The sequence below is a fragment of the Petromyzon marinus genome, chromosome 23 (assembly GCF_048934315.1).
Source record: "Petromyzon marinus isolate PM22_M1 ecotype Great Lakes invasive population chromosome 23, UKy_Petmar_22M1.pri1.0, whole genome shotgun sequence".
Taxonomy (NCBI): Eukaryota; Metazoa; Chordata; class Hyperoartia; order Petromyzontiformes; family Petromyzontidae; genus Petromyzon; species Petromyzon marinus.
In genome coordinates, this window is record NC_133689.1 from 6,409,096 (window position 1) to 6,420,516 (window position 11,421).

At 47.7% G+C, this 11,421-nt stretch overlaps 2 protein-coding genes across 7 annotated transcripts in view; one reads left to right on the forward strand and one right to left on the reverse strand.

The window, feature by feature from the left end:
* LOC116945235 (phospholipase ABHD3-like) overlaps positions 1 to 11,421 on the forward strand; it is a 50,966-nt gene that overhangs the window by 2,315 nt on the left and 37,230 nt on the right. The window lies entirely within an intron of this gene.
* HINT3 (histidine triad nucleotide binding protein 3) lies at positions 1,417 to 10,008 on the reverse strand. Of its 5 annotated transcripts, none has more exons than XM_032959557.2 (6): positions 9,853 to 10,008; positions 8,512 to 8,691; positions 6,808 to 6,925; positions 4,254 to 4,323; positions 3,025 to 3,148; positions 1,417 to 1,690 (listed from the first exon to the last, which is right to left on the reverse strand). In XM_032959557.2, the coding sequence occupies exons 1-6, from the start codon at positions 9,979 to 9,981 to the stop codon at positions 1,619 to 1,621; spliced, it is 693 nt and encodes a 230-aa protein (XP_032815448.2). In that variant the 5' UTR covers positions 9,982 to 10,008; the 3' UTR covers positions 1,417 to 1,618. The 5 variants fall into 5 exon arrangements, with proteins under 5 accessions (XP_032815448.2, XP_075925104.1, XP_032815451.1 ...); XM_076068989.1 differs by having other exon boundaries at positions 8,512 to 8,730; positions 9,853 to 10,000; XM_032959560.2 differs by lacking the exon at positions 9,853 to 10,008 and adding an exon at positions 9,326 to 9,713.

An 11,421-nucleotide genomic window follows, 5' to 3' on the forward strand; every position in this document is an offset into this window, starting at 1 on the left:
ACGCTCCTGCTGTATCGAGTTCGCACCTTCGTTATTAAGGGAAATAGTGTCAACGTTAACTATATATCGCTTTTTTTCAGGCATAGCTGAGAGCAGTGGTTCCCGACATCGGCCGCTCCGCACGGGTCAATAAATATTGGGACCCACCGGCCTGAAGCGTCGCACCATGACCAGTGGTGATGCCCATTTGGGGGGCCCTAAGCAAACATATGTTTGACTCCCGCCACCCAAACTCCCCTTTTGATTAATAAACTACAGAGGTGACAGAAAAGATGATGCTAAATGCAGATGAGACAGATGCAGTGAAATGAGGGTTGTCGACAAGATATAAAAATGGAATTAGATGACAGCAGAGAGATGCAGACTAACTTTTAGAGATTCATGTTTTTATGTTATTTCGATGTTTAGGTTGATTAGGATTTGCATAAGAGCTGATAATAGTTCAGCCCTATTTTTTAAGAAATCCCAGGCCCTGTGAGCTGCTTGGAGCCTGAAGCGTGTGTTTAGGATGAGTCGTGCCCAGCGACACTACCAACCATAACTTCACGATCGCATGTAGAGTTTACAATACCAGATATGTGCAAAATCCATTCCATATACAGGGAAAGCGTCTCACGTAACGCTCCCCCCCCCCCCCCAAAGCGTGAATTCGCAGTTACATGATTAATTCATATTTTACGGACATACGTCACACTTATGCTATGCGTTTCACAGTTACACGTTGAAAAAAAACCTGAAACATTGTAAAGTTTTTTTTTTTAACTACAATTGAAATAATGAAAATTATAGCAGCTATGGCAGCACCCAGCGTCACAGGCTGGGAGTAACATCTTAGGTCTGGCTTTGCATGCGTGTTGCTGCTGCAAGCAGCAACAAGCAGCAGGGTAATCTTCTTCTTTGGTTCTTTCGGTAAAGTCACGTAGAATGAGAATAAAATAATAAATTGATAAAATAAAATAACACAATAATATTCTCACGACGTTTATTGTGTTATTTTATTTTATCAATTTATTATTTTATTCTCATTCTACGTGACTTTACCGAAAGAACCAAAGAAGATGAATCATTGCAGTCACGAAAGCTTTAAATCGAAATTTAAGGGTAATCTTTATAAGTAATAATATTTGGAATCTTAATTATTTGTTATTAAACTCCGTATTAAGTAACTTTGTAATGTTAATGTAGTTATTAAGTATTACATTTATACATATTTTGTAAATCCAGGGCTAATATAATGAAATGATACTCGATTTTGTATTCGGTACCGTACCCCCCTGTACAACGTCTTTGGGGAAATAGGCTTCATGCAGCGAAGATTCGAATTATGCGCGTAATGCGAGGGACGCCTGTGTGTATATATAGCATGCAACCAGTTCCTCAATTCTGTTAAACACCTGGGAATGACAAACGCTTGGGTTGGCACATCGCTTATATTACATTTAATGCAAGAGTTTACAATCGACAGAAAACAATGTAAAATCACCAAAGAGCAGCAATAATTAATTACCAGCACATGTCCTTCAGCCAGCAGCAGTGTGGAAACAAGCTCCATATATCAAAGCGAATTAGCTTTCAATGTATGTAATCACCGCGCGTGGATTGTAAACAAGTGATGAGCTCAGTGGGCTTTGCTTCCTTCCTCTGCCGACTCCTCTGGAAAGGCTTCGAGTATCTTGATCAACTGATCACTCTGAGGAATACACACGCGCAGCGAGGTCAGTAAAGTGTGTAGAGCCATATGTATTTAAAAATTTACACTCTTTGTTTACAAGTGTCCGAAGATGCTTTTTAATCAAATAAAAACCTGCCCATAGGTGCAGCCCTGCAATTGTGTGCTCACACCACCCACTGATGGAGGGGGCCCTCCAATAGACGTAACTCAAGAGAGCGCCTCTTAGACGGTATTTGACCGACTCTTCCATGATGGCCCGACGTGTTTGACGGAAGATTTGGGAGTACCCACACTTTACCCCACCACACACGAAACCTGCAGATTGACGAACTGTGGTGTGTGCCCATTTATACTGCCCGATGGACAGAGACGGTGGCCTGGGTGGGATTTGAGAAACGTGCCCTACGAACTGGCGAACTCTGGATTGCAAGTCCTGTGTGCCCATTAATATAGTAACACGTACACTTGTGTTACAAAGTATAAATAGTAACATAAAGGGTACATAAACAACCTATGCCTTTCTATGATCAATAAAGTGGCAACTATTTCACCGATCCTGTATAGAAGAAGGGAGAACCATGGGTTAAAATAAATCATTAAGCTGACGATCTATGCATCAAAATCACGCAAGTAAGAACTGACTTAACGATCTGTATATGTTGCCCGTAATGGGTTCATGCGGCCCCCAGCAGCCACTGGTAGCCGCTGCGTTCAGCGCAATATTGGAACAAAAAGCAGTGGTTCCCAGACATGTGGGAACAACTTGGACGTTGGGGGACATCAAGGAGCCAGGGTGGCCCACAAAGGCTTTTGAGAGGGCACAGCAATCGCAATTCCTTTGGTTTAAGAGTTGTGGGTGGAAGCCTTCCTCCCTTCCCCCTTATGTTGCCATGCCTAAGTCATCGTGTTTATTCAGCCATGGAACGTTATTCCACGTCGGCCAGATGAACCACGCGCCGCCTACAGCCACCGTCTAATGCGCATAGGAGTGGGCCATTGTGGCAACTTTATGCATGTGCAACACCTTTTATCATTATCGTCCTCGAATTACTATCTACCCACTGATGAGTGAAGGCCTCCCCATGCCATCACAATGCCTCACGGTCCTGTAATGCCACCCTGGCACCCGGTCACCTGCCACTTACTCTAATTTGAAATTACTTTTTTAATTATACCCTTGTCAAAAGTAACTCAACCTCTGGGACCAGGGCTATGTCTAAATCTATGTCCAAATCTAGCCTGGTACAGATGTCGTGGTGACGTCACCGTCACTTCGTAGCGAATGGCGGGTATTGGTAAGTTCAAATCGCCCCATCTGGATTCGGCCCCCACTTGGTAGCTCTCGGACGCACCGTGACAAACCACCAGGTGTTGAGCCTGTAGGCGAGCCGCAAGAAGCCTATTTGGCTGGCCGGGGCGAGCACGTGGAGGTGCAGATGAGTCACGGAAGAGAAGGGCGGCCAGTGGAATCCCAGCCTGCCTTGCACGCACACACGCCCGCTCATGTGTGTCGTCCCCCACAGCAAAAACATGAGCAACAGCAACAACAGCAACATGGGACACAATCCGTGTGGGTCCGGTCCTGGCTCTAATGCCTCCCCTCGGGCATTTTCTTCTGCCAATAACATATTGCTTACTTTTGTCCCCTGAATGAGTTTTTTTTTTTTTAACGCACAGTCATTATCTCACCCTTGATCATAAGATATCAAGATTGCAAGCCATTACAGGTGCCCTGGTAATCGCTTATGGTACAGCGCTATAGATGTCATTATAATTATTAAAGCGAGTTGGTGGCCTCAGCCTATACAGATGTATATACTGTGCACAGCAGTGCCGGATTATCCGAGTAGCAAAAGTAGCATATGCTATGGGCCCTGCACTTTCAAGGCCCCGCGCTAAATGCATTCAAGCTATCAATTCCGGTTCAGTGATTCTGCACTTGCTCTATTACTATAGTACTATACTGCCTTCAACTTTTATGAACTACTGGGTTATTTAAGGTTAGCGATTTGTCGTATTATCTGGCTGAATAGCGAATGAAAAAAAACAATTACTTTACTATGCAAGTTAAAAATTTGTGTTTGAATGTGTTTTTTTTATTTAGGGCCCTTTTATAACTGGTGCACACAGCATTTGTCTCCCTGTTCTGGAGAAGGGCAACTAAGCGTCCGCTTCTGATGAGACGACACGTACAATCTTTGAGAGGAAACCCAATCCGTAGGAACTGCGGCGGAACACTTAGGGTTGGATTTCTGACTGTGCGGGCCGCCGATTATCGCTACACTCTATTCATGGACAACGTTCGAAGGATAACAAAGGAAACACTTAATTATATTCCTGCAATCGAATTTGTAAGAGATTATTTGGCGATGCTGCTGCGTTGGCAGTGGTGCACGACCGGCGCAAATAACAAAACAAAAACTGAACACATTCGTCGATAATGTTGTGGCCCTAAATAGAACAAAAAAATATACATCATGGGTGACATTTCGAGCAATGGCCTTTCTTCATAGCAAACACGGTTCTCAGTATCACATTTGCGGTGTTGGATCGCAAGAGCGGGCAGCCGCGTCACGCTTGCCTGATGTCAGACAGGTCGCTCACGCCCTGTCGCTGCAGTACCTCTTTTCCAACACGAACCATCTCGTTCACTGGCAACAGGAAGTCAGATACGCAGAGACACTGTCAGCCATGGCAGCAGAACATTTTCCTTACAAGAACACACATCCACGGAGGGGGGCAGGGGGCGGCGTTTCAGAGTGCCGTTTTATCTCACAGCTCATCTGAAACATTTGAAGAGTACCCCACCAGCGGCCGATGTCCCTGCGGGCACAAGCTGACTCAGAAGCTGGCCTGCAAACGGCCATTGGTGTGCCAGTCGGGAACGATGAGTGGCTATGTAGAATCCCATGCCGTGGATAATGGGGCTATTTTGACTATGCTTCACCGCGCTGCTCACCGCGGGTTTGTGAATGCACGGAAACACAGATGCAAGAGCATAGAAGTATGGTACAACAATGTATTTTGCTGCACTTCTCTCGAATCTCCACATCTTAGCCCTGCTGCAGCCTACAGCACTTGTCATGCAGGAATATTGCCCAAGCAAGCACTGTCCAGGCTCAACCGTGCTTGGCTTGGAGAGGTGTAGAGATCAGGTGCATTGCAGGTGATTGATCGCAGGCAAAAACATGTACAGATTGAAGAAGTTTCTAATTACAGCGAGCATAAAACGTAATCAAGCCTCAATCCGTATTAGAAATGTTGCTTGCTATTTAAAACACCCGAGTTCAGCCGCACTCCAGTTCTGCGTACAGTGCCCAGGACTGGCTCACATATGACTTGTCAATCACGTCATCAGAGGTGGCTGAGAATCGAACTCGTAGATCACAGCGCAGTGCGCTAATCACTCTGCCACCCCCCCCCCGCCCCCCCCCAAAATCGCACACATTCACAGAATCACTGACATGTTATCTCATCGATTTTGTCAGCCACGTGAACCAGTGTAACTACAGTTGTTGCTTCTCCCGGTAGACACGGAGAAATTTCTTATCTGGCCCGTGGACATTAGTACCTGCAGTGGTGGGGGAACACGATAGGAGGTGGAAGGCAGCCAGTGTCACAAGTATTCCGGCTATGTCTACGCCAATTGGCGCGAGGCCCACATCCCCACCCCACGCCAACAACCCCGGTGGAGGATCCGGGGGGGGTGGGGATGGAGGCAATCGCCATCCCCTTGAGACCCCAACAATTGGTATTGTACCATATTGATATTAACCAGAGAAAACAGATTAAATGTTAACACGCATGGGTTGTTTCGCGTTAGATCGCGTAAATATAAATATGTCGATGAGTCCACCTCCACCGGACACAGCACACCCGTGTACTAGAGAGCAAAGCCACAGCGTTTAAAAGTTGAGTTAGCGACGTTCCACTGGTGATTACAACCAGCATCACCAGGCGATTGCCAGACTTGAATTCCTGTAGTTAAAATGTCCCACACTTCTAGGCCTCAAATGAGTGGCGTGGCATCATCAGCACACACACACAAGTGAGAAGGAAGTACAGTAAAACCTTGGATTGCGAGTAACTTGGTCTGCGAGTGTTTTGCAAGACGAGCAAATTTTTTTAATAAATATTAATTTGATAAACGAGCGAGGGTCTTGCAATACGAGTAGTGCGTATACGCTTTGTCTGCCGAGCGTCACGTGATCACAACTGATATACAAGTGCTTTAATATACGAGTGCTTTGGATTACGGAATGAATTATGCTGGCAATCCAAGGTTTTACTGTATCAGGATTTAATACCTGTTAAATATATTCACATAAATTATAAAACACTATTTTACTACAATAAAGTATGCAACAAGACTGTATTTACATCAATTATAAGAACCAAGAATATGAATCCCTGCAGTCACGAAAGCTTTCAATCGAAATTTAAAACAACATGATAACATCACATTTCACTGGTAGTTAAAACCGACATTGTCAGGAGGTTGTCAGAATTGAACTCCTGTAGTGAAAATGTCCTGCAATGCTGGGCTTTAAATAGGTTAGATTACACAGAAATCCTTACGATCATTCTAACCTTAATCGTCACATAATTAAATGTGCCTTCATGTTAACACATCTGACATACTTTATTGTAATCTAACGCAATGTACGTGCAATGTATGTGGATGCATTCATCTCTGGTATTACTTCCTGCTCATCTGTGTGGGTGTGCTTATGTCATGTTACCTATTTAAAGCCCAGCATTGCAGGACGTTTTCACTACAGGAGTTCAATTCTGACAACCGCCTGACAATGTCGGTTTTAACTACCAGCGAAATGTTTCGTCAAATTGTTACATGACTTAGACTGCTCTTCGACATACCAGTGTGCTCAAGCAATACAAATTGGCACGTTTCTTCACGTGACAACATTATTGATTCGGTTTGCGTCGGGTGGAGGAGGGAGTGCGACACACATTGGCACTGTGCTCACGTAGTCTGACCCCCCAAAAAAAAATCTATTATGAGCCATAACAGTTTTGTTTATTAACATAGGGGCCCTATTTTTTTTCTTTAAAAGCTTGAGTTTCTAGATCCACCTCCGAGCAACTGCCACCTTCGCAGCCGACGACGAACTCACCCAGCGCCACGTGGCGCCTCCGTAGAGACTTGCAGTTCCCCACGTGGTCGCGCGGAACCACCAGGTAGTGGTGCGGCGCCCCGGGGTGGATGTCTCGGAAGGACGATAGATGCTCATCCTGAAATGGAGCACGGGGGCTCCATTAAGGCCATGGACACACGCTCGCAAGGTCTGAGGGCAACCATTTGCTGATGTTTGTCACAGCAGTGCGTTTACTGTGAACCACGATGGCAACTTGGTTGGCGTAGAGCAGGGTTCTTCACTGATTTTCAAAAGGGGGGGGGGGGGGGGGGGGTCCACTTTCACCGATAAGACGTCAGTGTGAGGGCCGCCTCACCACCTCCATGTGTGTATTGCCGGGGGGGGGGAGGGGGGGCCGCACCTCAGCGACCGCACTAAAGGCCACCAAGGGCCGCCAGTGGCCAGCGTGCCTGGCAATGAGAAACACTGGCGTAGAGCAGACGTTCCGAATGACGTGGTACGTGTACCACTCATTATAGTGGGCACCCAAATGGGCTTCATAGTCCCCCGGTCGTAGGAGAACATCACGCTTGGGTATCATGCCAAAAACGGCCTTTCAATTCTTGTTAAACTGCTCTTTGATATCCTCCTCCGATGTCTCGATGGATTCATATGCTTCCACTCCTGACACATTGCAATGTCTAAATCGTCGTCTGGCTAAAATAATCTGTTCATCCCCCTGTACACACTTGGTCATGCACTTTGCTATCCCCGTTGCTGATGGGGGAAAAAAATACACTCCTGCCCGTTTTTCATCCTTCCACCCACACTATACGACAGTGTGCACTCCCCGTTAATCCACCTAGTTGCACTTAGCCCACAGATTGTGGGATAATCTTCAGTTATGTAACAATCCACTGCTTAATGAAGGCCTCTCCACGTCATGTCCGTCACGAGGGTTGCGTAACCTCACCATGCTGGTCAGTCCGTGACACGTATCACTTGTCTAACTGGTGTTAAGTCGGGGTTAAAAAATTTCGCATCAGGTCACTGGGTTCATAGCGCAGAGCACGAAACACTGTGCCCCTCTCTCCCCGTTGTGTAGTCTAATAGGCCACAAGAGCAAGCACCGACTCAGGCCGGCATGGCACACCAGAGCGTGGGTGACCAACACCACACCCAGCTGGCCACCTCTGTCTCCCCAGTGCCGATGTTTACACACTGCACTCGGCACTCATTTAAGGTTGAGTCGACCTAGCATGGTTGGACCCCCCCCAAGTCCAGTTCAGATATTCGTCACCGATGTTGGCCGCGAGTGGGAGTTGAACACGGGTCGCCGGGTTCGTAGCGCAGTACGCTTAGTTTGCTTAAACTAAACTTTAAATAATGTTTATTTTACCAGGCAAGGGCCACTGAGCTATATAGCTTTTTCAGAAGCGACCTGGCCACCAATGATAGCTCAGCTATATAGCTTTTTCAGAAGCGACCTGGCCACCAATGATAGCTCAACGGAGAAGCCAAATACTCTAAGCGCATGTTTCTTTAGAGACATTTATGTGGAGGGAAAAGCCGGAGGACCTGGAGAAAAATCCACGTGACCACGAGGAGACGCGCACACACTCCAAATATACAGCAGGCGTCAGGGTCGGGGATCGAACCCTCGGGGACCTCCTGCATACCAGGCGAGGCAGATGAACATCTCGCCACCGTGACACGCCACACCCACGTACAACCAACACACACCTGATACACGAGCTCGCAATCCTCCTGCTGTCCATTGGCTATCTTGCAGAACAAACACGTGGGCTCTGTGTCTCTCCTCGTCTCGGCTGCGTCCTCCTTCCTCCCGTCCCCAAGTTGGGGGGATCCCTCTGCAGACATCTCCAGCAGATCGAGGCAGCAGCAGCAGCAGCGGGTGTATACCTGGGCAAGGAGGGCAGGGGTAGCAGGCAGCCAGCCCCACTGATAAAACACAAGCACACACACACATTCAATTGTGTTGTGCAGGGGCGGGCGGGAAGTTCCTAGACCCCTGTCTTAACATCACGCCTTGAACTCGTGCATGTTAAAAGGTATACGGATTTCTCGACCACCGCGTAATGAAATGTATGCTGCTCCTTGGCCGGAGTGTGTATTGCCGTATTCTCCAGATTATAAGACGCATTTACCTCCCGTGTTTTAAAGTAAAAGTGTGGAGCGGAGGTGGGGTGGGGGGGTAGCGTCTTATATTCCGGTTCGTGCGTGTGTAACCAGATGCGTACGACTCTGTAACAAGTTTGCGGTGCGTCTTTACTTTGCGGGCCATTGTTATAATCCGGAGAATACGGTAGTTGTTTCATTCTCTTTGCCCGCAAATTGAGAGAGCGAGAGATGAACACACACACGCACAAGGACAATGCTAAGCCCGCACGTCCACCCGGGAGACGGAGCGATGCAAGTCGGCCTCGTGTGCATGGGTGGCACGCGGATCGCACAGTGTCGCGACAGACGGCAACGGCGTGAGAGAGGCCTTAATGCAGCAGTGGATTGAGCACGGTTCTTTTTGTCGTCGTGATACCGTGGCAACGTGGAGGGTTAGTGCCCTGCCCATCCCGCAACGGCCGGTGCGGCAACGCTGCTCCCCCGGCCGTCTTTGTCTCCCCGGCGCTGATGCTCACAGCAGGGCACCGAGGAGAGTGCTGTCCAGTGCAGTACTCGTTTTAAGGCCGAGTCGATCCGAGGGGGGAGCCGGCGAGGGCCCAGCAAAGAGGCCCGGTTCGGAGCGCGATGCGGCTACGCAGGCCCCCCTCTCTCTCTCTCTCCCCGCTTCCTCGCGGTGCCAGATCGGATCGCATTCGGTACTCGTTTAAGGCCGAGTCGACCTACAGGACGGTTCGGACATCACTCGCCCATTGATGTTTTACTCCGCGTGGGACCGGAAATCCAACGCAAGTCATAGCCGCCCCACCCCCCGTTGGTTTAAACACAGCGTTGAGTGCGTTAACCACTGCGCCACCGCTCCCTCGCCACCACCGTGTGTGTGTACACGCACACACACAGAGAGACACGTGTGTGTGTGTGTGTAGCGGTGTATTCGTTACTCACGGGCCGCCAGAGATGTTGTTGTGGTCGGCAACAGTCAAGTAAAGCCGCACAGGAAATTGTCACGGGCCGTCTTAAAGAGGAGCCGGGCAAAATTTGTACCGGGCTCTGCCGGTGGTGGCGCTGCACCATCACATTAAAATCACTTCCGTGGCAAGTCATAAACATTATTGTAACTTAATTCTGCCGATTAGGGGGCCGTCCATAAATGACGTCACGCAATTTTGGACGATTTTGGACCCCCCCTCCCTCGTCACACGGCGTCACAAAAAGTCAGACTCCCCCCCTTGAATATGACGTCATAAAGCTCTGCCCCCCCCCCCGAAAAAACATATTTCCATTTTGAAAATAAAACATGCTTCAAATCGCTTTAAACTATTGTCATTGTAGTGCGTACTTAATGTGGCGCTGCACTCTGATGTTGTAGGAGTGTTGTTATAACAAATGGTGTTATAACAACTCTATATTTATTTAAAGTTGCGCATTTTGATGTGACGTCACACATCGTCACAAATGTCTGACCCCCCCCCCCCTCGGTGCGTGACGTCATTTATGGACGGCCCCTTTGTGTGTGCTGACCAGATTAGTGTCTGGCGTGGTCACCAAATTTGAGTTCATTTTTTTTGAGACGGGTAATAACTTTGGGGTTGCGTATTATTTTGTTTTCGGAGCGGCGAGAACATTTGTAACTTTAATGTGCTTTGTTTATTGGTAAACAGAGTTGAGCAAAGTGGCAGGCAAATTTATAAACAACTGAAACCCATAAATTGCGTCATTCGTTTGCCAGAGATTGCGTAGGTTGGTGTTGTAGAAGTTAAGCAGTTGTACACATTGCGTAGGAGTAACACACCTGCCCCAATTCCAGAACTTACGCAAGATAATTTGCATATATTCCGATAAACTCATCTATGGGCGGTCGGAAACACCCACACTCTCTCCATGACAATTAGTAATCATGTAGAGTACAAAAGACATATATAAAGATCCCCCCCTCCCTCCCACCTGTTTCAACTTAGGGCAAGTGCTGTTAGCGCCTACCCTATATAAGCAGGAGGCACGATCGGGTCAGGTGACCAACACCACGCCCGGCTGCCTTTGTCTCCCCCGTGCTGATGTTTACTCGCCGCACCCAGGTACTCGTTTAAGGCCGAGTCAGCCTAGGGGAGGTCCGTGACCGGTTGAAATATTCGCCGCTCAAAAATTAAGACTCGGGTCGCTGGGATAGTAAGTACAGTGCGCTAACCACTGCGCCACCGCTCACCACAACAGACACAGATCCACACACTGAGACAGCTGTTACAAGCTCGTCAGTGTTTGTACGTTTGCACTATAATTCTGAAAGTGTGCACAAAACAAAACTACTTTTATAACCAGGGATATATTTGATATGAATGTGACACAGCTATCCGTCTCTGAGATTACATCATGTTCAATTACATCCAAAGTTTATACATCTGATCTCCCATCTCGGTGCCACTCATGATGTATGGGGAGTGTCAGAGTGTTGCACTGCTTTAGAATATCACAACAAGGGAGAATTCTTAATTTCTTTATATATTGTCGGCGAGCAAC

What these genes read in the sequence shown, in the direction of transcription:
- HINT3 (XM_076068989.1), bottom strand. Translation starts at nt 9,981, where the DNA reads ATGGTGCAGCGCCACCACCGGCAGAGCCCGGTACAAATTTTGCCCGGC. An exon ending in AACAACATCTCTGGCGGCCC is followed by an intron (nt 8,731 to 9,852) that starts GTGAGTAACGAA and finishes GTGTTTTATCAG; the next exon opens with TGGGGCTGGCTGCCTGCTAC. An exon ending in GAGGCGCCACGTGGCGCTGG is followed by an intron (nt 4,324 to 6,807) that starts GTGAGTTCGTCG and finishes TCCTGTTGCCAG; the next exon opens with TGAACGAGATGGTTCGTGTT.